This window comes from Antechinus flavipes, chromosome 5 (genome assembly GCF_016432865.1).
Source record: "Antechinus flavipes isolate AdamAnt ecotype Samford, QLD, Australia chromosome 5, AdamAnt_v2, whole genome shotgun sequence".
Lineage (NCBI taxonomy): Eukaryota > Metazoa > Chordata > Mammalia > Dasyuromorphia > Dasyuridae > Antechinus > Antechinus flavipes.
The window spans coordinates 228,457,530-228,485,083 of record NC_067402.1 but is presented as its reverse complement, the minus strand read 5'-3'; the positions used below and the strand labels follow the sequence as shown (position 1 = coordinate 228,485,083).

The window sequence follows — 27,554 nt, the reverse complement described above, 5'->3', positions numbered from 1 at the left end:
AAATCATCTAGCATTTTGCTACCTCAGGCTTCTCCCTGAAACTAAATACTTTCTAACATTAGTTATGTGACTTTGAGCAAAAATCACTTCATCACTTAAAACTGCACTGCTATTTCCACAACTACCCCCAAGGGTTTTATAGTATGTGCTCATAAAGTGGCACACAGTCCACAGATGTCAAACTGTAATTACATTTTAGTATTTCTCATTTACCACCAGGAAATGGGAAACCTTAATAAATATGTTCAAAGAAATAGGAACTTAGTCTTTTATTTTCTCATACTCTTGTATGAGTCATTTTTCAGTTCTGTCCAACTCTTTGAGATCCTATTTGAGGTTTTCTTGACAAAAATACTAGAGTGGTTTGCCCTTTCTTTAAGCTCATTTTACAAACAAGGAAATTGAGGCAAATGGGATTAAGTAAGTTGCCCAGGGTCATATAGTTGGTTAGCATGTGAGGCCCACTCACTAATCTTTCACACTCCAGACTCATGGTCTATCCTCTATGCCACCTAGCTGCCCTCATACCCTATAAAATGATAAACTCTAAAGCAAAGACAATTTTTAATTTAAATTCTAATTTATAAATATATAATTTACACACATGTAATATAAATTTAAATAAATTTTAAATTATTTTTAATCTCATGTTCCTGTCCTTTAAACATAATAGACACATGATAAATGTACTTTGATTTGAATGGTTTAGGTAAGGCTTCTCCAACCTTAGTTTTGTACCTCGTAGTTGTCCAACTAACCTCTTAGATTAAAAAGAAAGTTCTCTGTTACTGTATAACTAATAATAATGTAAACATAAAACACCTCCTATGTCTCTCCCTGCTCCCCCTAACATCAGCTCTAAATAGGGTGAGAATGTCCTTGAAGGATAATTTAGAAGCAAGTTAGAAGATCATTCTGTCTTCCTTATATCTAGAAGAGATTGAATGACTTTGGGTGAAGGAATGTTACATAAACAGATATCTGCATCCATCTCTAATCATGTTTGCATAACCTCTACAAGTTGGGAATGATCGTTGAGTTTTTATAATGGGAAACACATACCACTGTGCCAGGTTTAGGGATTAGGAATGGGAGGAAGGAGTTAGACTCCTGAGGCAGAAGGAAATAAGTTTTGGCAGGGAGGAAAAAAATTTCATCAGACTACAATCCTTTCCTGGCCTCTCTTGACTTCTGAATGATGTATCATTTGATTGACTCAATGACCCATATTTTCTAGAATAATTCTTTATGAAAAATTTTGTAATAGTATTTTATTTTTCCAAATACATGTAATAATAGTTTTCAACATTCACCTTTGCAAAACCTTGTGTTCCAAATTTTTCTCCCTCTGTCTCCCTATCCCCTCTATTCCAAGTCAGCAAGCAATCCGATATAGGTTGATCATGCAATTCTAAATATTTCCATATTCCTTATGGGCAAGAAAAATCAGATCAAAATTTCCTCCATGAAAGGAAAAAAAAAATGAAAATACTATGCTTTGATTCACATTCAGTCCCCATAGTTGAGAGTACATATTTTTAAAGAAAATAATTACTTATAGCATCTTGATTAGGAAGTCTTGAGTGTTCCCCTAAAGGAGAGCTCAGTGACACTGTATATTCATGAAGGAAAGTTGAATCCTGATTGAGAGATTTCTGACAATAAGAGAAAGGAGAAAATAGGGATTTTGAATGACAATTTAGAAAAACTTGGAGCTCCTTCATTCCTTTCTAAGCTGTGTACTAGAATCTCCAGACTTCTTTTTCCACCCTGCCAAGGCAGCCTGCTCATTCTAGAAAAAGCCCCTTCATCTGCCCCTGAGGGTTCCATTAAAGGAAGCGTCCAGGGCAGCCATATTTACTACTACATTCTTCTCCAGGCTTCTTTCCTGATTTTGGACTTTTCTCGCTATGCCATGCCTCTTCCCAATCTTACCACCTCCTCAGCCCCCTTGTTTTTCAGCTCTACATTCAACTAACTGTGAGCTCTTGAAGAGAAGGACTTAGATCCATTTGTATGTCTAGTGCTTAGCAACAGTGCCTGGCACATAGAAAGTGCTTAATAAATATTGATACTACATATCTCTGGATAGGGATTTGATGGAAATTGAGAATTTTTTTTTTTTAGTATATGGCCAGTTTAGGAACTTGTTTTGCTTAACTACATATGTTTATAACAGGGATTTTGTTTTTCTTGCTTTCACAATAGAGTAGAGGAGATGGGAAGGAGGAAGGAAACAGGAGACAGAACAGGTAGATTTTCATTAATTGAAAATAAATATACATTAATTCCAGCTATGTAGAGAAGTCAGCACAACTTGTCCCTCGATTCTCAGTGTCTGTACCTCCAGAAATTGCTCAGAGCTCAATTCTCAGGTGAGATCATTCTATCCATGTTTAAAACTTGAGATTTCATCTTACTCCTGACTAAGCAGAACCCTTTCAATCTTGTGTACTGTACTATATGGCGTCTCAATTTCTGTTTCACTGCTCACTGATAAATTTGTTCTCTCAGACAATGAAGAAACTGTTATCCTCCTGATGTGGAATAGGATTATTTCCAACCTGGAATGACCAGAGGAATGATTTTTACCCTGAATCCCAAAAGAACATACAATACTCCTAGACTAGAAATATCCTTCCAATACCCTTAAAGATTGGAACAGAATGACACAAACTAGACACTGACCCATACTTGACACCCTATACCAAGATAAGGTTGAAATGGGTTCATGATTTAGATATAAAGAGTGATATTATAAGCAAATTAGAAGAACATAGGATAGTTTATCTCTCAGATATATGGAGAAAGAAGGAATTTGTGGCCAAAGAACTGGAGAACATTACGGAATACAAAATGGATAATTTTAATTATACTAAGTTAAAAAGTTTTTATACAAACAGAACCAATGCAGACAAGATTAGAAGGGAAACAATCTGGGGAAAAATTTTATATACAAGGGTTTTGATAAACCCTTTCTAAAATATGTAGAGAATTGACTCAAATATATATAAGAATTCAAGCCATTCTTCAGTTGATAGTCAAAGGATATGAACAATTTTCAGATGAAGAAATTGAAACCATTTCTAGTCATATGAAAAGTTGCTCTAAATTACTATTGATCAGAGAAATGCAAATTAAGACAACTCTGAGGTACCACTACATACCTCTCAGATTGGCTAAAATGATAGGAAAAGATAATGACAAATGTTGGAGGGGAGTGGGAAAACTGGGACACTAATACATTGTCGGTAGAGTTGTGAACTGATTATAATTCTGAATTGCTTTTCAGAATGGTTTTAAGTCTGGACTAGCTCTCTAGAGGACCTCAGGATTAGCCCCAGTCCTTGGTCTTAGTGGAGGAGTGAAGGAGGCAGGAGAGCTGCCATGTGGCTAGTCAAAAATGGTGTCTGGAATCTGGTGTCTTCTCTTGTGTCTATGAGAGCGAGCCGTGGCTGAGAGAGCATTCTGAGACTCCCTTAAATATCTCAGTATGATCGCTACATCACACTGAGTGTACGCAACCATTACATTATCACCATACTAAGTATATGCTTAGCTATGCTGACTTAGATTTAAATACACCTTTTCAGAGTTCCGGCTCTCTACATAGAACTATGTCCAAGGGGCTATCAAACTCTACATACTCTTTGATCCAGAAGTGTCTTTACTGAGCCTATATCCCAGAGAGATTTTAAAGGAGGGAAGAGGACCCACATGTACAAAAATATTTGTGGCAGTCCTTTTTGTAGTGGCAAGAAACTGGAAACTGAGTGGATGCCCATCAGTTGAAGAATGGTCGAATAAGTTATGGTATATAAATGTTATAGGATATTATTGTTCTATAAGAAATGATCAGCAGGATGAATTCAGAGAGTCCTGGAGAGACTTACGTGAATTGATGCTAAGTGAGATGAATAGAACCAGGAGAACATTGTACACAGCAATAAAAATATATGATGATCAATTCTGATGGATGTGGCTCTTTTCAACAATGAGATGATGTAGCCAGTTCCAAGAGAGCCATCTGCACCCAGAGAGAGAACTGTGGGGACTGAGTATGGATCATAACTTAGCATTTTCACTCGTTTTGTTGTTTGCTTGCACTTTGTTTCCTTTTTTTTACATTACAATATATATTTTTTTTATTATAGCTTTTTATTGGCAGAACATATGCTTGGATAATTTTTGCAACATTGTCCCTTGTAATCACTTCCCTCCCTCCACCCCCTTCCCTAGATGGCAGGCAGTTTCATACATGTTAAACATGTTAAAGTGTATCTTAGATACAATATATGTGTGCAGATCCATACAGTTCTCTTGTTGCACAAGAAGAATTGGATTCAGAAGGTAAAAATAACCTGGGAAGAAAAACAAAAATGCAAGTAGTCCACATTCATTTGCCAGTGTTCCTTCTCTGGGTGTAGCTGATTCTGTCCATCATTGATCAATTGGAACTGAATTGGATCTTCTTTTTGTTGAAGATAGCCACTTCCATTAGAATATATCCTCATACAGTATCGTTGTTGAAGTGTATAATGATCTCCTGGTTCTGCTCATTTCACTTAGCATCAGTTCATGTAAGTCTCTCCAAGCTTCTCTGTATTCATCCTGCTGGTCATCTCTTACAGAACAATAATATTCCATAACATTCATATACCACAATTTACCCAGCCATTCTCCAATTGATGGGCACCCATTCAATTTCCATTTTCTAGCCACTACAAAAAGGACTGCCACAAATATTTTTGTACATGTGGGTCCTTTTCCCTTCTTTAATATCTCTTTGGGATATAAGCCCAGTAGTATTTTGTTTCCTTATTTTTTTTTCCTTTTTGATCTGATTTTTCTTGTGTAGAATGATAATTATGGAAATGTATAGAAGAATTACATGTTTCACATATATTGGATTACTTGCCTTCTAGGGGATGGGAGGAAGGGAGAAAATTTGGAACACAAGGTTTTGCAAGAGTAAATGTTGACAATTTTCTATACATCTATTTTGAAAATAAAAAGCTTGAGGGCAGCTAGGTGGTGCAGTGAGCAGAGCACCATCCCCAAAGTTAGGAGAACCTGAGTTCAAATGTGACCTCAGACACTTAACACTTCCTAGCTGTGTAACCCTGGGTAAGTCACTTAACCCCAATTGCCTCGAGGGAAAAAAAAGAAGAAAAAAGAAAAAGCTTTAATAAAAAAAAAAAATTGGAACAGAGTGAATATTCCAAACTCCTTCCAGTCATTCAGTATTAATCAAGCAGCTTATCTTGTGCTTATCTCTGAGGATTTAAAGAAAGGCAAAAGACAATTTTTGTTCTCAAGGATTCCTGGAGAAGTAAGATTTAAGCTTGGACTTCAGGGAAAATAGGGCACAGATGAAGAAAAGAATTCCAGGCATGAGGGATAGCCAGTAAAAATGCCTGGAGTGAAAGAATGGAGTTTTGTATTTGAATAATAGCAAGATGACTGGAGTATATTTGGAGCTATAAGATATAAAAAAACAGAGAGGGAAGGAAGATTATGAAAAGCTTTGAAGACTAAATAGAATTTTACATATGATCTTAGAGGTGATAGGGGTAACTACTTGATTGTCCACTGCCTCTGATAGGACCTTTTTCAAATGAATATGCGTTGTTAGACCATGATGTAACCTACAAGAAAAGAAGGAAGCTCATGAATATAATTTATTTTATTATATGTGCTTTCTTGAAATGGAAATTTATTGTTATAGATCTTGAATCCTCCTTGATGTTCTGCTGGGCATATAATAATTTTTTTGGTTTGGTTTTTTATTTTTCCATTTCTGTCTTTTTCTATTTTTTAAATTTTTATTTAATTCAATAAAAACATTTAAAAAAAAGAAATTTATTGGTGATGGAGGCGTTGTCCCAGAGGAAAAATTGATTGTTTTCCTTTGTACTGGAAGAAGACCAAATTGACATCGTATGTCAGAGTATGATTATATGTAAGAGTTAAAAAGCCTCTAGGAGCAAGGAATGCGGCTCAAGGCATTTGGGAGGACCTGAGGATGAGACACTGAGGTACAGGTGAGTACTACATGGAGGTGGGGAATAAGCCCTAAGAGGCCCCAGAACTCAGGGGAGTATATATATATAATATATAAGAATAAAGTTCTTTCTCACTTCACCCCTACCTCCTGGTTGGTCTGTCTGTGTGGGATCCAGATTGGTGCCCAAAGACAGGTAAGTGGGCAGTTAAAGTAGCCCAGAGGGGAATGCGACAAGTGGCGCCTAAACAGAGACCTACAGGTGGGAAGAGAGACAGAACTCTGCTCTAGTGAGTAGAAAGTTAGGAATTGGGACAAATTATTGTGAGGATCCCATACCAGTAGGTGCTAAGGAAAGAAGTTTATAGAATAGTAAAGCAAGCAGGATTGGAAATGGATTTTTAAAAGTGGAAGGTAATAGGTAGTCAGATGACTTCCTATGATAAGTAAACTCCGGGAGCCATCCCAGAATGGCATCATCTCATTTATCAAATGATTGGGCGAACTTTAAGAGGCATAAACCACAATCCATTCAAAGTAGATAATGAAGTGCAAATGGAGAGTCATAAAACAAATAAGGGTCGGAAACCAGCAATTACCGGGACCAGCTGTGCCATAAAATGGAGCCAGCGGAAGTTAGCTGTGGGAAAGAATCAGGAAGTAAACAAAAAGACGAAGGAGATGGATGTGATGTCACAGGAAGAGGTGGTGAGGAAGAAGCAGGAAATGGATATGATGGAACAAGAGGAGGCAGGGATAAGATGAGTAATGAGAAAATGAACAAGGGACATATGACCTTGAGAAAAAAGACAGTGATAAGAGGAGGGAAAAGAAAGCAAACAGAGGGAATGTTGCCTCCGTGTCCAAGGCATGGCCTTCTCCCCTATCCCCTGCCCTCCCTGAGAAGATGTCTCTTGTATGCTCCCTCTCCATCCCTTTGTGGGGGCTTTGGAGATTCCCAGACAAATTTAGGACAAATGATACAGAAAGCTGGAAAGTATAAAAGAAATGAGGTCAAATGCAATATGATGCAGCAGTATATGCAGCTGTGTCCCAATGTGCCCAATGGGCATTTAGCAAAATTCAAGCTTCTGGAAAGTGGAAGCCCTCAATGACTAAAATTAAACCGGGCCCAGATGAACCTTTTCCTGATTTTGTGGCTCTCCTACAGGCAGCTGTTGAGAGATCAGTGGGCAGAGGAGAAGCCCCCGGCTGCCTTATACAGAAATTGGCAATGAAGAATGCTAATACTAACTGCCAGAAGGTCGTGTTTACTTTAGATGGGGAGGTTGGCCTGGAAGAGATGATAAAGAGATGTGAGAATGTTGCTTGCAGTGTCTTTCAAATGGATGCCCTCACAGCTGCTATATCTAAAGGGGTTACAGCAGAAGACCTGCCCTGGCAGTTTGCAGACAGGGATATTGATGGGCTTAAAGCCCAAGCCTTATGTGAAATTGTGCAACAACAGTTGAAGGCCGGGCATATAGAACCAATGTCCAGCCCATGGAATAGCCCTGTATTTATTACAAAGAAAAAATTTGGAAAATTCAGAATGTTAGTGGACCTTAGGGCCATTGATACTATTATTGAACCTAGGGGAGTCCTATAGCCTGGCATGCCATCTCCTAATCTAGTACTCATTGGCTGGCCAGTTACAGTAAATGACATACAAGATTGTTTCTTCTCCATCTGTCTGCCCCAGGGGAGAAGAAAAGATTTGCTTTTACCATTCCTTCTATAAACAATGCAGAACCTGATCTGCACTAGCAATGGAAAGTTCTCCCCCAAGGGATGTGTTGTAGCCCCACCTTGTGTCAGGCCTACTTAGTGCAAGTGCAGCGCCAACTAGGAAGGCGTGGCTTCATGCCATGATACTGCATTAGATGGATGATGTACTGTTATCAGTGAGCAGTGGGAAAGGTCTCTCTGCCCTGCTTACAGAGACCAAAAGTGCTCTCGCTCAACATGGACTGGTCCCAGAAAAGATCCAACATAACTATCTCCTCATTTACCTGGGACTCCGCATGGGGACTTCTACAGTGACCTACCTTACAATTAGACAAGGTGAATACTCTGAACAGATTTCAGAAACTAGTTGGACAAATTCAATGGCTAAGCGCTCATGCCCCTATTCCTATTTCTTTGATGCAGCCTTCATATGACATCTTGAAAGGATGTAAGAGATACCCAGAGTCCATTAACATCATATCAGATAGCTTATATGCCGTCTAAGTGCTAAGATGTATCGAGGATTCTGTCTTACAACCTCAGAATTCACTCGCTAATCTTCTTGCTGAAATTGCAGCTGATTTTATAGACTAGGAAAACATCCCATTTACTTCCTGCATGAATATTCTCACCAATGCTGTACAGGAGACATATTTGCGGGCAATGTGGTGGCAGACCATGCTTTCCAGTGCTCTCTTTCAAGGTCACCACACCTCCTGAACATATCCATGATTTTCTCCATTTACCCGCTAATTCTCTACATTGCCTTTATGGCCTTACCTGGGAACAAGCCCAACAGATAGTGAAGCAGTGTGTTCTGTGTGTTCAGTTTCTCCATCCTCCACCTAGTAAAGAAGTTAATCCCCAGGGTTTATTCCCAACGATTTGTGGCAAATGGATGTGACACATGTGGGCCATGTGGCTATCCAGGTTTGTATTGACATCTTTTCTAGATTCCTTTGGGTCACAGTGGCCTCCCGTGAGAACATCCCTTTGGTCATTAAACGTTTGTATAGTTGCTTTTCCTTTCATGGAGTTCCTAATACCATAAAGACCAACAATGGGCCAGCTTATACTTCTAAGCAGATGGCCACCTTCCTTGCCATGTTCGCCATTAAACATGTTACTGGGATTCCCCATAATCCACAGGGTCAGGCCCTAATGGAATGGGTCCATCGTACTCTGAAGACCACCCTTATTAAACAGAAAAGGGGAGGAAGTAGACAGAATCCATGATGGCTCATATAGGTGGATGTAGATAAGACCTTATATACTTACAATTTTTTGTGCTTTAATGGGGATAACAGCCACTCTCCGGGAATGATACATTTGGTACAATCATGTAGACAGGACAGAAAACTAGGCCCCATGAAAACAGAGCTTCAAGCACCAGAGAATATTCAAAAGGTCCTTTGGAAGGATGAGGAGGGATATTGGCAAGGTCCATCCTTAGTACTTTGGAGAGGGCCAGAATATTTATGTCTTCCAGGTCCTGATGAGGAAGGCTGCTGGATTCCAGAAAGGAAAGCTGCCCCTATTAAAACACAGGCTGAAAAAGAAGAGAAGACAACCCAAGAAACTCCAGAAACAGCGCCATAGCAGAGAGATGATTACTTTTGCCAGACTAGCTTAGTGATTGGATCCATCACACTTCCTTTCCCAACTCCTTCTATTGTATCCCATGGGCTCTATGTAGCCATTTTTGTATTGTTGCTTCTTTTGCTAGGATGCTTTATACGTATTCTTAGAAAATTCTTTAGAGGTGCTTATGGAAGAACTTCTCATTCATCAACATGAGAACTCTCAGTCTTATTAATAAAAGAGGGGGAGATGTAAACGTTAAAAAGCCTCCAGGAGCAAGGAATGCAGTTCAAGGCATGTGGGAGGATCTGAGGGATGAAAGGTACTGAGGCACTATGTGGAAGTGGGCATAGCTCCAAGAGGCCATTGCCTGACCCCAAAAACCATGCCTCCCTCCTTAGTGCTCTCAAAGCCTAGCACGCCTCCCTCCCTCTTTTTGGGCCTCCCCTTCCTTCACCGTCCTTTCCTCCCCATCCACAGAGGGGTATGAATATATGCTATCTAAGAATAAAGTTCTTTTTCGTTTCACCCCTACCTCCTGGTCAGTCTCTGGGGGATCCGGGATGGTGCCTGAAGATGGGTAAGTGTGGCCTAGTGGTGCCACTGAGGGATGGGCATTAAGAATAGCTCTAAGGGGAGCTACAAGGTTAGGGTTAGGTCTTTTGATTCATGGGTAAATTGGATTTAAATGAGACAGAGGTACACGAAGTTTTCAACCTCATTCTCTCTTCTAAAGCCACTAATGTCCAGTGGCAGGACAGAGTCAAGATAACTAGTGATAATTCAAGATGATGATAGTAATAATAATGATAATTCAAGGATGACCTTGGGGTCTTCGGCATCTAACCAAGCTCTAAGCTTTTCACACCTGCTGCACCTGCCTTCATGGCTATTGGAACAAATTGTTCATTCTACAGAAGAAAAAATTGAGTTTGAGAGGTTCCTATAAACAGATATCCAATTCAGGCCTTGAAAAATGCAGTTAGTGACTCTAACCATTTTCATCCTGGATTGGAAACATCAGAGTACTCTCTTTCTCTGTCCCCTTTCCTGTTGTGGTTCTTTTGCCATCTTCTTCCATTAAAAGAAAACTAAAAAGATAAAGCAGACATACTAATGTACTTGTGGTAGAGCTATTAATTGGTCTAATCCAATGAATAGTTTCTGAAGTATATACAAAATATAACAAAAATTGAAAAGTATCTCCAAAATTTAAATACCACCCATTTGACCTTTTGATGTAAATTGGATTTGAGACAGAGGTGCATGAAGTTGTCAGCCTCATTCTCTCTTCTAAATCCATCATTATTTAACATATATTTTAACACATTTAACATATATTGAATTGCTTGCCATCCAGGGGAGGGATTGGAGGAAGGAGGAGAAAATCTGAAATACAAGGATATGCAAGGGTCAATGTGGTCAAGTTATCTATGCATGTATTTTGAAAATAAAAAACTTTATTTAAAAAAAAGAAGCCACCATTGTCCAGTGGCAGGACAGAGTCAAGATGATTGGTGATAACTCAAGATGCAGTGGATGACTTTGGGGTCTTCAGTGTCTATCCTAATTCTAAGCTTCACCTGCTTTCATGGTCATTGGAATAAATTCATCTGCCCATTCCACCAGGGGAAGCCTTTGCAAGCCTAGGATAGACATCCCCCTGTCTTAGTAGTTTTTGAGACTTTTTGGTTATTCTTAACCTGGTTTAGCCCATCTGCCAAAATTGTTTAGTGGAGTGTGGCTGCTGTGCATGCTAGCTGTTTGGAGCCTCAGGTGAGAGTTAGGTGGGTCAGGTAGATACCAAAGGTAGGAAGCTGCCCTCTAAAAGGCACAACAGCCTCCACACCAGAGGTACTAGTCTTCCCCAAACACGCCCAATATCCCAGAGGAAAGATATAGTAGGAACTACCAAGTTTTGCCCTGTAGGAGACCCCCATATATCCTGTCCTTCCTTCAGCTTCTCAGTGTGTCAGAATCATTCCCTATCTCAGAATGGTTCATAAGTTTAATGCTTAAACTTGAATGGATGTGGATGTGCTGCATCCTCTCCAAAGATAACTTTTCCTTAGGCTGAACTGTTTTTCTTTCATTATATTGACAATTCTGGCTCTATGTTTGATTATCCTTCCTTTCTAGTGGGAAGTTAAGACCAGCACCACTAAGGCCAAGGGATACATTGTGGGCTTTGTTTTTCCTTGCAGAGCCACAAGGTGATAGTGCTAGACCTGTAAAAGGCTCAGCAGTCTCTGTACCTCTGGTACACACCTTCTGCACATAGTTTGTGTTCTTCAGCTATTTGTGTGGTTTTCTTGTCCACCTCTGTCCTTGGGGATTGCCAGCTTTTCAATATTAAACAGAACATATCAAAAATAAATACTAGGTGAGATGGACAAAAGTAGTATTCAGAACAAAAGACTGATATGGTTAACCTTTAAAATTAGGCAATACATCTGATGGAAGTGGATATCTTCAAGAGAGAGAAGATTTAACTCAGTTCCAATTGATCAATGATGGACAGAATCAGCTACACCCAGAGAAGGAACACTAGGAAATGAATGTAAACTGCTTGTATTTTTGTTTTTCTTCCCAGGTTATCTTTACCTTCTGAATCCAATTCTTCCAGTGCAACAAGAGAACTGTTTGGTTCTGCAAATATGTATTGTATCTAGGATATACTGTGGCATATTTAACATATTTAAGACTGCTTGCCATCTAGGGGAGAGGGTGGAGGGAAGGAAGGGAAAAGTCGGAACAGAAGTGCGTGCAAGGGATAATGTAAAAAATTACCCAGGCATATGTTCTGTCAATAAAAAGTTATAATAAAAAAAACTTAGGCAATACAAGCACAAAATGATTCATCTCTCTCAAATAAATCTGCAATTCCAGCTGCACCGTATGCTTCTCAATCAAGCTAAGACTAGTTACACAAGGTCTACAAGACTGTGTATAAGACAATTTTACTCGCATATTTCCTTTATCATTGCCATAATATGGAAGAATTGTTACACACTATCAAAAGTGCATATGATGACTTGCTAGTGTATCTCCTCAAATTGTCTTAGTTTTGGTTTCATTTGCTTTCTCTTGGCCATTATAAATTCAATTTAATTTTGTTAAGATACTGTTTCCATGACAAATAAGTCATCAAATGATGTGAATAAATTTGTTTAAGTTAAAGCGTTTTATTTACAAAACATATGCATGGGTAATTTTTCCAACATTGATCCTTGCAAAACCTTTTGTTCCAAATTTTTCTCTCCTTCCCCCCACTCTCTTCCTTGGCTGGTAGGTAGTCCAATACATGTTAAATATGTTAAATCCAACATATTTATACATATTTATGCAGTTATCTTGCTGCACAAGAAAAATCAGATTAAGAAGGAAGAAAAAGAAAAACTGATAAAGAAAACAAATGTAAGCAAATATCAACAGAGAGAGTGAGAATGCTATGTTGTGTTTCACACTCTGTTCCCATGTTTCTCTCTCTGAGTGTAGATGGTTCTCTTCATCACTGAACAAATAGAACTGGTTTGAATCGTCTCGGTGTTGAAGAGAGCCATGCCTATTAGAATTGATCATCGTACAGTCTTCTTGTTGCCATATATAATGATCTCCTGATTCTGCTCATTTCACTTCGCATCAGTTCATATAAGTCTCTCCAAGAATCTCTGAAATCGTCCTGCAGGTGTGAATCATTTTCAAAAGGATTGCACATTATTACTAAATGTATGATAGAATATTCCAGATTATTAATAAGATAAAGGTAAACCAAAACAACCCTGAGCTTTCATTTCACAGAAAATTTAAGATTTTAAAAAAGATGAAAACAGACCATGTTTGGGGAGGTTGCAGAAAGGCATGCAAGCTAATGACAAAGGGAGCTCTGAAACTCTCTCTGTCTCTCTCTCTGACTTTGGGGGGAAAGCTTGGAAAACTCCTTCAGAGAAGCTCTCCCCTGAGAGACCTGCCCCAGGAAATCACAATAAAGTGGTTTCATTCTGTTATCTGGGTGGGACTAGTTAAGTAGAGGACCACTCCTACTTAGCCCAAGCTGGACATGGAGATTTCTACCTCTATAGAGTTGGAGATTAGTCCAGGAACACTCAATCAATTCCAACATTCTCTATTTTGATTTAACTCAAACTGCTCCCAGCCCCCACCAATTTTTTGTTTAAAGTCCCCACCAAGAACTACCCATATAACAAGCTTCCTTCACCCAACTCCTTTGCAGAGGACCTAATCATATCAAAGAAACTCTCTCTCCTCTTGGCATATCTGCGACCCTCTGCCTGCTGAAAAGACATTCTCTTTTACCTATTTCCCTAACAGGACCCTATTCACCTCTCTATTAGAATTTCTTTGCTAGAAACTTTCTCTGCTAGAGGATTTCTCTGCTAGGTCTTTACTTCTCTATTGCGACCCTGCCACTAAGGAAGTCAGCCTGCAAAAGCTGACTTCTCAGTTCTATTAATAAACTTCTTTTGCCAGTTTAACTTTTCGGGTTCATAAATTCATTTACAAGGGACCTGTGCTGACCAGAAGGGGGTTCCCACAACTCCCTGCCCTGCGTTGAACCTCATCACTAATACATTGTTGGTGGACTTGTGAATTGGTGCAAATATTTTACACAATATTTGGACAAATTTGGACAAAACAAAAGTTTGGAATTGACTAATTTAGTCAAAAGTGACTAAAATGGCCATACTCTTTGATCCAGAGATTCCTTGCTAGATATATATCAAAAGAAAGTCAATAATAAAAATAAACATTTCAGAATATTTATAGCAGGGGGAAATATAGATAATGCAAAAGAAAGATCATTATAATTCTACATATATATATATATACATATATATATATATGCATTTATGTTTGTGTGCATGTGTGTTCTGTGCAAGAAATTATCTGGTACTAAGAATTTGATGATGAAAGAACAACATAATAATTCTTCCTTGCAAGGTATGGAGGGAAGGGCAGATGTGGCATGAATTCAAGATAAAATCTGATAAGAAAATGTGACAAGTCTCTAGGAAAAGATAAAGAGGAAGAACCCACTTTCAGCTGAAGAAAGAAACTGCATGAAAACAAAGAAAAAAAGTAAGTGGAGGGTGAAGCCAGAGAGGTTGGTAGCTAAACTGTTTGGTCAATCAAACTTATTGAGAAGGCTGCTACAATTCTCTCCTTCTCCCCTTCTATTCCTTGTCAGTTTACTTCTTTAGGGGTATGACTTCCTTTCCAAGTAATTCTCTGTGCCTCCCTTTGTGGAGCCTGTCTTGTCTGTCTCTCCAAACTCTGCTTCCCATTTGTAACAGCTTCAACACATTCTTTCTGTATGCTCACTTCTTTCTCAATTCATCTTTCTTCATTTTCTATTCATAATTCCTTCCTTCCAAAGGTGAGGGACAGTAAACATGGAAGTCAATGTCAGTCTATCACAGCAGTAAGGACCTCCTCCCAAGTACACTTGAATCATACCCCTCTGGGTATGGTCAAAAGTTGTTATCTTTTCCCTTAAAGCCAGCAAGAATGACCAAGAAAATTTTGCAGACTCTTCAAAAATTACCTACAGCATACTTATCATTTGCAAATATATAGCATAAGCAGCAAAGAATTAATGCTTAAAATATCATAGTAATTATTCCAGCATCCCAGGTAAATTATCTCAAGGTCCTCACTACAGGAAATATGCTTAAATAGTATATGTAATAGATATTGCACAACACAAAGCATCATTTGACAGGGTGCTTCAGTAATTCATGTTTTAAGTTACATTAAGAACTGATATTTGCTTATATCACAACAGTACATTCAAAGCTATAGAACACAAGCAAATAAGCATATCAACACAATTGCATTGTCAGTAGCCTATAAAATAAGTTGTGTAAATATTAAGGTATATGGAAATAAGGAATAGCAAAACAATTTACAACCAACAAACAAATGTAGCTGTAATATGTGTGTAATATCAGTACATAATCAACTAAGCCTGGATCTTGTTCATGCTGCTTCATATGCATAAGAAGATGTGACTCCAGATTAGTGGACACTGAGGCAGTGCTGCATACTTGTATAAGGAATAAAGTTGGTGTCAGTGTTTTGGCAGAGACGCAAGTGGAGAGAGAAACTGCAGACCTGTAAGGAAAATCAGCCTTTCTATATATTCCTGATTTCCTGTTTGGCTCCCTGGAAGACTGAAGAATTTCCCCTTAGATGAGGTCCTCTAATTTGAGCTGAGATCTTATCTTGCTCCCAGCAGAAACTTTTGTATTTTCTGTCATGTTTCAATCTGAAGAACTTCAATATTTGTTTGCTATTTTGTTTGGATAATTGGGTTTACCAACTTTTTACTCTCTGTGATGGATGGTGATGAGATGTGAGAATTGGGGTGCAAGATCCCCTCTGGTCGGAGTCCCAGAAAGAATTCAAAAACCCAAAATTTGTAGCAAAAGGAATTTTATTTACACTATGAAGACAGCTTGCTAGGAAGTCAGCATTCTTAGTAGGCAGGAAATGAGCAAAGGTAAATTACACTGAAAAGAAGATATCTTCACCAGTGGGCATAATCCTACTTAGGATGTGTGAGAAGATTTGGGGTTCAGAGTTGTCTTTTATTAGTCTGAGGCTTGGTGCTTCAATTCAATTCAAAATTAAATGAGATTAATTAATTGGGAGTTTGTCGCTCAATGTTTACAATACCCCAAGCCAAAATTTCTAGTTGAAAAGAGATTACTTATCTTGGAAGTTTCCCTTATGGCCTCTCCTAAGAGGCCAGGAGAGTTTGAGATTTAGGAATTCTCCCCCAAAAGGGGGACAAAGTTTCAGGCCCCTGCCCAACAGTTAAAAGAGACACAATTTACATCAATGGTAACTTGTATAATCAACATCTGGAATATAGTTGGGGAATGTAAGTGAAGGAATATCTTTGCCCTTAAGTTGATAAGAGACAAGTTTCCTTTTGAGCCTCTAAGCATTAAATCCCTAGACCAGAGATATTTGAGGACGATAGATAAATATAATTCTACCCAGATGCTACTTATGGAGAAAGGTGGGGGAAAGATCAAGTGCCCAGCCACAGAATTTTTCCTGCTTCCTTCAAGTCAGAAATCACAATCTCCCTTGGAGAGGGGTGAACCAGACTTTAGAGATAATTATCCATGCCACTTACGAATTGTATTTGCAGACTAATTTTTTTAATAGTATTTTATTTTTCTAAATGTATGCAAAGATGGTTTTCAACATTTTTGTAAAACCTTATGTTCCAAATTTTTCTCCCTCTCTGTCTGTTTCTAAGACAGCAAGCAATCCTTTATACGTTAACCATGAGCAATTCTTCTAATCATGTTTCTATATTCATCATACTGTGCAAAAAAAAAAAAAAAAAAAAAAAAAACCAAAAGGAAAAAATGAAAAAGAAAAAAAAAAAACCAAGCACACAATAACACAAAAGTGAAAATACTATGCTTTGATCCACAGTCTCTCTGGATGCTGATGATGGGAGTGTGAAATTGTGTTCCCTTTAATCTGTAAAATTAACACTCAAAAATTGTGTACCCTTTGATCTGTAAAGAAGGGAGATTTGAGTCTCAGGCCCTCCTGGGAAGCTTATCTCTCCAGACAAGTTAACTGACTGGGCCATTTCTAAGGCAAGCCTGATCTCTATTCAAATTTAGACTGAAAAAGCCTTCAAAGTAATTTTCATTTGGGAGATCATGGTCTGATCAGTTCAAACTGTCCCAGCCCCGCTCCAAGTTCTGCTCATATAACAAGTTTCTGTTTACTCATTTCTTTGCAGAATGTGGCCTTACTGCCAAGACCCTGTCCACTGAGAAGACATTCTCTTCTCAGTGCCAGCCTCCATTTCCCTAATAGGATTTTGCCACTAAAGAAGTCAGTCTCTTAGCAAAGCTGACTTCTCATCTAACAATAAACTTCTATTTTTGCTACGTAAAACTCTTCAGGTTCATGAATTCTTTCATGAAGAACCTGCACCTTTGAACAAAAGGGAATTTCCACAACTCTCTGCACTTCCACTAACCTCATCACTGCTAGCATTTTCCATCACAAATCTATTAGAATTGCCTTGAATCACCTCATTGCTGAAAAGAGCCAAATATATCACAGTTGATCATCATATAATCTTATTTTTAGTTTTCCTCACTTCACTAAGAATCACTTCATGTAAATCTTTCCAGGCTCTTTCCAGACTAATTTTATATTATTTTGAGGTGGACTTGTCTCAGATCAGTTCCCTGGTAGTTTATTTTTGATGTTAGAAGTAAAATAAGATTCTCATAGGTCGTTCATTCAGTGATTAGCAAAAGGAGGTTCATTTAGCCATAAGAAAAGAAAGGTTTTTTTTTAACTTGGTATGCCCTGAAGATATCCTGAGTTGATTCAGTTGAGTGAAGACTCTTTCTTGTCTTGCCTATTATTGTCCACCATCCAGGTACCAGAGAATTCCTGTATTTCTTTGTGGCTTTTTTATAGTCAGAAAACCAGGAAGTCATTGAACCTTTAGTCCCCTGTGCCAATTAAGTCTTTTTTTTTTCTTTTCCTGAGGCAATTTAGGCTGTCTCTCCCTGTCAAGTAAGTCTTGAGAATGGTTTTAAGATATTTCAAGGGAAAACTAGCCTAACCTGTATAGTGACAGAAATTATTGTTCTCACTACATTTTTTTACCCTTTGGTGGTAAGGTCCTTAAGATTTTGTAGAGGACCTTTCACCACTTTAATCAGTCATCAAGTATTAATAAGCACTTCCTATTTTAATAAGCAACTGTCCTTGCCCAGTGGGACAATGGCAGCACTCTGGACAGTGCTCAGATACTGGTACAAGGAATTAGCAGTTGATCTCTGAGTGGACAATGAACAGAGATGTGTCTCAGCTGGAGTGGCCAGTGAGAAATAAACAGAGACAGGAGCCAGCAGCAGCAGCCAGTTTGTGGACCCTCCTTTTTGAGAAAGATTCTTTACATATATTCCTACTTCCTTTCCTCTTTGTTTCTTCTTAATTCTTTACAGTTTGACTTTGACTTCATTCACCTGAAACTGCTCCTTTGAGAGTTACCAAGGATTTTTATATTGGACAAATTAGTCTTTTTCTCAATCTTCAGCTTTCTTGACCTCTCTACAACATTTGATATTATCATTTCCTCTCTAGGTTTTTGTGATTCTGTTGGTTAGCCTCTTATTTATATGATCATATTTCAATGTCTTTTTCTTGATCTTTGTGCAAATCTTTATGCCCATAAACCATGAGCTTTTTAAGTTTCTGTCCTGGACCCTGTTCTGCTATTTTTCTTAGTGATTTCATTGGCTCCCATGGATTCAATTATCATTGTATTTTCATTGATTGTCCCTCATAACTGGAATTTCCTCCCTCTTATCTTCACTCCTGGCTTTCTTCAATTCTCTTAAAATCTTCCCTTCTACAAGAAGTTGTTCCCGACCCCCTTTAATGCTAAACTTGTCTCTGTTGATTATCTTAAATTCATCCTATACTGTACATGTTATTTGTACAATTGTTTACATGTTTCTCCCCCATTAAAATTCAAACTTGTTGAAAGTAGGGGCTGTCTTTTACTTTTCTATTTTCAGAATTTAGCAATGCTTGGCACACAGCAGGTGCTTCACAAATGCTTGTTGATAACATCTACCGAGGGGATAATAATTTTCAATCCTCCAAAATCAGTGGGAGAGTCAATGTCTACTTTTTGAGGGTAAATTGAGTTCTGAGGAAATCCTCTAGTAAAACTTGGAAGAGGCTCAAAATTATACCCATTATGCTGCCTTTTAAACCCAGTTAGGAAAGCCTATGGGGATTGCTGTGACTGTACCCAATATCCTAAGCCTTGTCTGGGTTTTGAGTATTACTTACACTCAGATGGTCTCTGCTTCAGGGGAGATTGTTTTACCCTTACATGATTACGGCACTGGCGGGAGTGGGGGATGGGGTGCTTTTTAAAACACATACTGATCTCCCTTGAAGCACCAAACAAGAAAGATTAAAATACCAACAGACAAGGATTATCCTGACAGCTAAAGATCTCCATCTTTCTTGCTTTTAGACATTGGGTTGGGGGGGAGGGGAGGGAGATTGAAGGGCCAGCATATTTGAACAATCAGAGATTTTCTGAAATCCAGCTATAAGACAGTATGGCAGGTTACAAAGTGGAGATTGTGAGGACAGGAAGTCAGATGGTTGTTATGGGCCAGAACTCTGAAACAAGGATTCTTACAAGGTATTAAGTCAGTGGAATTGATGAGACAATAGTTATCTAGTTTAACATGGTACTTAATAGTTCTCTAGTTCAGTACATGTATTTAGTACTTAATATAGTTCCACAAGATTCACCCCTATGATGATGGAATATATAATAGCCAGCAAGGACTGGACAAGATTCAATTCCATTTTCCTTCAGGCTCCTGGTGGCTGGTCTGGCCTCCTGCATATCTCCACTGAAACCAAGATCTAGAAGGTCTCCAGAAAACTAACTGAGCCCCAAGTGAAGGAGATAGGACTTTGAAAGAGACAATAAAGGATTCTTGTGGTGATTACTGAACTGATCTGAAGGCTACTCCCAGAGACCACCAGAAAACCGAAAAAAAACCCCAAACCCCATTACAGATGGTCTGCAGAAAATTAAGATGGCTTTTGACTCGGCCTTTTCTGACAGATGGCTTAAGAAGTTACTGAGAGTGAAATAAGATAATTGAAAAAGCATGTAGCACTAAGGTCTCAGTTGTGTTATTAAGTTATGACAATAAACATTTACCAAGAACATACTATGTGCCAAGTACTGGGCTAAGTGCTGAAGATAAAAAGGCAAAAGACAGTCCTTTGAGGAATTCCAAAATCTAATGGAGGAGATTAACATGCAAATAATTACCAACAAAAACTAGCTCAGAAGTGGTAGCATTGTGGTATACAGGTTGCCCGTATGATTAGTGGTGTTCAATCTTCCCTGAACAGGCATAGAGCCTCCATGAGATGTCCTCAATATATGTAGGGGATCCTCAAAGCTATAGGTAGTGCAGAAGGGAAATACAGTAAATAATCTAACACTGTTAGGCCTTTGGTATCTTAACAGTTCAAGTAAGACAAAGATGTTTTTAAAATGCTAAAACAGACCTATCTTATAGGAAAATAGCCAAGTTGGCAACATATTCTCCCTTCTAGCCCAGGAGTTCTTAAATTTTTGTGTTCATCTAGACCCCTTTGGCAGTCTGATGAAGCCCAAGGACCTGTTTTCAGAAAATGTTTAAAAAATTTAAATTAACAATTGAAGGAAATGTTAAATTTTAATTAGAGATTAGTGAAAATGACTTTTTTTTAACATCCAAATTCATTTGAAATTCAGACTTCAAGAACTGCTCTTCTTATGTTAGTTCCCTGTAAAAGGATCTTTAAGGTTGGTGCTCTACATGGACTTTCCTAAATGACATTCTCCTTCTTCCCCTATCAAGCATCACTGATGGTATAGAGTCAAGTGCTTTTCAGTCATATCCCAACCCCTACTTTCCTCTTCTGGGAGCCCCATCAACCCTGGCTTACCTGCTCCTTTCTGGGAATATATTGTGAAAAGAGGAATACTAGGCTAGGAAAATTGGAAATTAGTATGGCAGAAACTAGGCATTGACCCACACTTAACACCGTACACCAAGATAAGGTCAAAATGGATTCATGACCTAGGCATAAAAAATGAGATTATAAATAAATTGGAAGAGCATAGGATAGTTTACCTCACAGACCTGTGGAACAGGGAGGAATTTATGACCAAAGAAGAACTAGAGATCACTATTGACCACAAAATAGAAAATTCTGATTATATCAAATTGAAAAGTTTTTGTACAAACAAAACAAATGAAGACAAGATTAGAAGGAAAACAATAAATTGGGAAAACATTTTTACAGTCAAAGGTTCTGATAAAGGCCTCTGATAAAGGCCTCATTTCCAAAATATATAGAGAATTGACTCTAATTTATAAGAAATCAAACCATTCTCCAATTGATAAATGGTCAAAGGATATGAACAGACAATTGTCAGACGAAGAAATTGAAACTATTTATAGACATATGAAAATATGCTCCAAATCATTATTAATCAGAGAAATGCAAATTAAGACAACTCTGAGATACCACTACACACCTGTCAGATTGGCTAGAGTGACAGGGAAAGATAATGCGGAATGTTGGAGGGGATGTGGGAAAACAGGGACAGTGATACATTGTTGGTGGAATTGTGAACACATCCAGCCGTTCTGGAGAGCAATTTGGAACTATGCTCAAAAAGTTATCAAACTGTGCATATTCTTTGATCCAGCAGTGTTTCTACTGGGCTTATACCCCAAAGAGATACTAAAGAAGAGAAAGGGACCTGTATGTGCCAAAATGTTTGTGGCAGCCCTGTTTGTAGTGGCCAGAAGCTGGAAAATGAATGGATGCCCATCAATTGGAGAATGATTGCGTAAATTGTGGTATATGAACGTTATGGAATATTATTGTTCTGTAAGAAATGACCAGCAGGATGAACACAGAGAGGACTGGTGAGACTTACATGAAGTGATGCTAAGTGAAATGAGCAGAACCAGGAGATCATTATATACCTCAACAGCAATACTGTATGAGGATGTATTCTGGTGGAAGGGGATTTCTTCTATAAAGAGAGCTAATTCAGTTTCAATTGATCAAGAATGGACAGAAGCAGCTACACCCAAAGAAAGAACACTGGGAAACGAATATAAACTGCTTGCATTGTTGTTTTTCTTCCCAGGTTATTTGTACCTTCTGAATCCAATTCTTTCTGTGCAACAAGAAAACTGTTCGGTTCTGTACACATATATTGTATCTAGGATATACTGTAACCTATTTAACATGTAAAGGACTGCTTGCCATCTTGGGAAGGGGGTGGAAGGAGGGAAGGAAAAATTGGAACAGAAGTGAGTGAAAGGGATAATGCTGCAAAAAATTACCCTGGCATGGGTTCTGTCAATAAAAAGTTATTAAAAAAAAAAGAAAAGAAAAGAGGAATACTAGGCTGGGGATGGCTCCAAACCCACCCTGAACCTGCTTACCAAGAGGAATCTGGAGAAAGCACCAGCCCCTGGCCTTCCTCTCCCTTTTCCCAATCTGGTGCTGAAAATGTATAAGGGGGGACGGTAGGGAGAGTGAGCATCCTTTGTCAAGATTAGAAGTTACTCTGTGCACACTCTTTGACCTAGCAGTGTTTCTACTGGGCCTGTATCCCAAAGAGATCCTCAGAGAGAAGGGGACCCACATGTGCAAAAATGTTTGTGGCAGTTTTTTGTAGTTGACTACAACTGGAACTGGAAACTGAGTGGATGCCCATCAATTGGAGAATGGCTGAGCAAGTTATGGTATATGAATGTTATGCAATAATATTATTCTCTAAGAAATGATCAGCAGGATGATTTCTGAGAGGCCTGGAGAGACCTACCTGAACTGATGCTAAGTGAAGTGAGCACACTGTAAAGAGTAACAGCAAAATTATATGATGATTAGTTGTGATGGACTTGACATGGTGATTCAAGACAATTCCAATAGACTTGGGATGGAAAATGCCATCCAAATCCAGACAAAATCATGGAGAGTGAATGTGGGAGACAGCATAGTTTTTTTTTTTGTTTACTTGATTTTCTTCTTTCTTGTGGTTTTTCCCCTCTTTTAATCTGATTTTTCTTGCACAACAGGACAAACATGGATTGCACATGAGGGGGAAAGTGAAGGAGAAAAATTTGAAACAGTCTTACAAAAATGAATGTTGAAAACTATCTTTACATATATTCAAAAAATAAAATACTGGGAAAATTTAAAGAAAAAAAAGATTAGAAGTTACTGTCTTCGGCCCAATTGGAAATGAGTTTTCCTATTATCAGTTAAGTTGGTGTACTTTGAGAGCCTTTCTTTGTATCCCAAGCACCTTGCAGCACTTAAGGGGCACTAGCATTGCTTAGTTAACTGATTGGGGGCCAAGGGCCTTAGGAATGACGGCCAGAAAAGTTTGTGCCATGTTTAAGAGTCAGGGGAGGAACACCCACTTTCATACCTGCTCAGAGTGGGGTGTGGTTGGGAACCAGCATCCCTTTTCTAGTCACCTCCCCAGGAAAATGCCCACATTGTTCCTATCTTAAGATATTCCCATCTTGTCACCTCTCTTGGGAGCAGAGGACCCTAGAATGGTACCTCAGGGCTCTGGTCCCCTACTAGGACCCTAGGGCAACAAGTTACTCCCCAATTCTTTCTCTCTTACCATTAACTCTCATTCCTAACTTTTGCCCACAGGCCCCCGTGTCACCCCTCCCAACTAGACCTGAGTTTCTGGTCCCTGGACAATAGGCTAAGTTATGAGGGTGAGGAGATGAAGATGGAGGGTGGCGTATAGGGAAGACTACTTCGTGTTTTATTAAGGATTTGACAGCAGAAGAGATCAGAAGTGCAGCCCCATTCACAAAGCAGATAAATTAAGCCAAGCCAAGGGAGAAAACAAGAGAGGAAATGATTTTAATGTGAACAAAATTAAACAAAACAGAACAACTCTCCTCCTAAACAAAGCCCCAGAGACATGGGGTAAGGGTCAGGACAGCACCATCCAAAGAGCAAGGAGGCCCACAGAGGGGCACTGAGACCTTGGGGCAAATGAGATGGGGGAGAGAAGGCAGACTCCAACACCTCCTTCTGGCTTCCTTCCAATCCACCGTTTTCTGGCCTTTATCCAAGGTGGGTGTTAGAAGATGGTGAGTAGTCACATCAGACTGGAGGCCAAGTAGCAAAGATGGGACAGCCAGTGGGAGAGTGAGGGGAATCCCAGCACCATAATATGGCACCCCTGGGTTTCAAAATGGGGCAGAAAGTCAAGGTCTTGTTCTGAGTAAGAGAAAGGATAAGATGGAGTCTCTAAGTTGAGACCAGTTATCTGATCCTTCCAATGGGTGGTTTAGGTTAGACGGGAGGGTGAACTGTAATTTCTTCTTCTCCACCTATTTTTCTCCTGGGGGATGTGCTTCAAACTAGGTCCCAAAGCAGAGAAATCCCTTATTCTGGTCCACAAAAAACAAGGAGTTTATGAGTACAATCTATTGTCTCCACTTCTGGTTTGGGGTGGTGAGCAAAGAATATTTCCAGCATTTGGTTCTCCACCTCAGCCTTGGCTCCCACAAGAGGATAGGGAGTCATACAAAGAATCACTGAGGGATTCTGACGTTTCCAGTCCAGGAGGGCCCCCACCGGAGGCGCGTCCATCCTCTCCCATGTCTGAGGTGCTGGGCGTACGACTGCCACTAAAAGTTGGGCCAGAGGTTGTTGGAGGCGGGTGGCCTCCCTCTGAACCCTGCTTCCTCTCAAGTGGGGGGACCTAGTGGATAGAAGTTATAGGTCAGGGTGGGAGGAAGGAGAAGGGGGCCATGTCTTGGACACTGAGGAAGAATGGTGGGGTAGATGTTCCAGGAATCAACTCAGCAGCTATTCTGTAGATGTGCGTGTCCTAGATGCAAAGGTCTCTTAGGAAACAGTTCCAAACCTTGTAGTAAAAATTGTGTTCTTCACTTAAGTGATTTTTAGGTGAGAATAGAGCAACTCTTAAGGACTCAGAGTAAGGGTCCTAACTGAAGTATCACAAGCAAAGGTGAAGAAGGAGAAGCTCCATCCTTGAGCCTAGCAAACTCCTCGAAGCAGAGTAAGGGACAATGGTTTTAGAAGTGGCAAACAATGGGTAAAGGCTCAGAGCTTAAAGTTATTTATGTCTAAAGGAGCTTCTCAGATGCTCAGATGCTTTTTGGAAGCTATTTTATATCTAGTCTCCAGGAAGAAGAAAGGATAATTCTTAGATCCCCACTTCTAATTTCAGGATCTCTACCACCCAGTTGCCTCCCCATCCTGCCCTTCAGTCATTCCAGCCCTTAATTCTTTTCAACGTGGGTATTCTTACCAGAGGTGTCCTGGGAAGCCCTTCTAATTGATGGGGTGGACAAAGGAAGGGGTCAGAAGAGTTGCCACCAGCTCGTGTGTTAGGGAAAGTCCAGTTTTTGGAGAGCTGAATTGGGGGTGGCCGTCCAGGGTGCCCACTGGAATCTATCTCGGGGACAGATGAGAGAGGTTCTTATTGGGGGGCATGAAACTTCAAGGCCTTTAAAATCCAGAAAATCCCAAATCCAGAAAATATCCTGTGCCCTAGGGGCCTGGATAACTCCATTTCTCCCTCATCATGACCCTAGAAATGATACAGACACCTCGCTTATTGTTGATCAACTCACTTTCTCTCACACAAAGATTTGGATGAACAAACAGCAGGTGGCTAGAGCTAATATCAGGCTTGTTCCTCTCTTATGGGACACCTACCATCTGTGCAGGCCTTGTGCCCATGGTGCCTAGGAGTGGGAGAAAGCAGAGCATGGAATGCAGGGACACTTGGGTTCCTTCCGCCCACCAGTAGCTCTTCCACAGCAGGCACCTCTCGATCCAGTGTTCTGGCACGCTGGGGAACCTTGGTAAGGGGGTAGGATCGGGCCAAATGCTCAGTAGGGGGTGGGTCCAGGCGAGAAGGCTTTGGCTTGGGTGGGTTTTTGCTAGGGACTCCACTGCTACCGTGGTCTGGTGGTGGGAAGGTTCCAATGCCGCTGTCCAGAGTTCGGGTTAGGGAGCTACAGGCTGAGGATCAAAAAAAAGTTGGGAAATAAATCATAGATTCTGGGCTGAAAAGACCTCCTCCTAATCACTTTTCAACAGTTGAAGAGTCCTTCAACTGTTGGGTCACCACCTTACCTCATCCCCTTATCACTTTTTTTATTTCAAAGATCACAGACTTGGATCTCAGACACTTTCAAGTCTATCCAGTCTTTAGGACCAAATAAGAGATATGTCCAGCATTGGCAAATGCTAGTTATTATCAAATTCAACTTCCTACTTTTAAAGATGAAGAAACTGGGTCCAGAGCATTCCTCTCTTTTAGTTACTTCTCTGAGAATATGTTGTTCTCCCCTAGGGCAGAATATATGCTTCTTAAATGCAAAATCTATCTTGATTTTTCTGTTTGTAACCCCAGCACCAAGAATTCTGCTGGGCATAGTGGGTGTTTCTTAAATGGATTTTGATTGACTATCCTCATTCCCAGTCATTTGTTCAGAAGTTGCTGTGCACCAGATACTATGCCAGGGATCGACATGAAACAGTGTGGGCCCTCCAAGAGTCTCTTCGTGAGGGATTGAGTCATGAAGGGAGGGAAAGGCCCAAAGGAAAATGAACTATGTGGAGAGGGAGGAGGGAAGACAACCATGGGCTAGGCTGGGATTGAAGTTCAAGGACCTAAGAATGGGAGGAACATGGAAGAAAGGAGAAATGTGGAGACCTCAACCCCCCTTCCTTCCATCACCTTACTGACCTGTGAAATTCGGGGTTGGGATGAGCTCAGCGAGTCCGTCCTCGGCAGGGGCCGCTTCCCTCTGGGCCAGCTCACTGCTCTTCTGTGCATTTAGAGGAGGTACTCAGGGCCTGCAGGTCTCCCTCTCCTCCCTAACCCCCCCAACACTTCATTTTTGGCACTGGCCAGCCCTCTTTCATAAGGGCCCTCGAATGGGTCGGGGGGGAGGGGGGGGAGGAGAGCTAGCCCCACAGAGCACCATGGAATACTTTGGGGCACGGTTTGGAAACAGTGGAACAGCAGGTGGTGGGCCAGGTTATTTCTACTGGTCCCAGCTGGCCCTTCCCCTTTTCCCCAGCTCACCTTCCCAGATGACTTGTTGGCACTTTGACCAATTAGGCCATTTCGGGGGCTTCGGAGTGGCTGGAGGCCCTTGGTTTCAGGAACAGATGACTGAAAATCTCCAAAATCTTGCTTGGACTCTTGCCAATTATCAGGGGGCAGTTCCTTCCCATCTACCCTGTGTGGGGGTGAAGTAGGAAAATCACAGAGAGGACAAACACCTGGCTGTCAGGTCTTCCTGTTGCCCTTCTCCCTGGATTCTAGGGAAGACAGACTATCTCCCCCTCCCTAGGGACTTCCTACCTGCTCATGGGAGGAGGGGGGGAGGGTGGAGAGAAAAAGGGTGGAGGGAAAAGAAGAGAGGCTTCATGCAGTCATTCTGCCACTCCACCCACCTCCAGACAGCGTTTTCTTCTCCGAGAACCCTGGGACAGGAGACACAGGTGAGGGAGAGCTTTCCTGCAGACCCAGCTAGGAATGCTGGTGCAGACCTTCTTGTCCAAGGAGGGGTCTCCCCCGTCTTTT

General features: G+C 40.2%; 1 protein-coding gene across 3 annotated transcripts in view; it reads right to left on the bottom strand.

The window, feature by feature from the left end:
- Positions 1-23,814: 23,814 nt before the first annotated feature.
- NCKAP5L (NCK associated protein 5 like) overlaps positions 23,815-27,554 on the bottom strand; it is a 51,648-nt gene continuing 47,908 nt past the window's right edge. For 2 of the 3 annotated variants that reach the window (XM_051963074.1, XM_051963075.1), the window contains 5 exons: positions 27,051-27,207; positions 26,709-26,790; positions 25,670-25,978; positions 25,260-25,402; positions 23,815-24,686 (listed from right to left, as the gene is read on the bottom strand). In XM_051963074.1, the coding sequence (XP_051819034.1) occupies positions 24,474-24,686; positions 25,260-25,402; positions 25,670-25,978; positions 26,709-26,790; positions 27,051-27,207 (904 nt within the window). In that variant the 3' untranslated portion in view covers positions 23,815-24,473. Of the gene's footprint in view, positions 24,687-25,259; positions 25,403-25,669; positions 25,979-26,708; positions 26,791-27,050; positions 27,455-27,554 lie in introns of those variants that run through there. The other variant, XM_051963076.1, reaches the window with a different exon arrangement.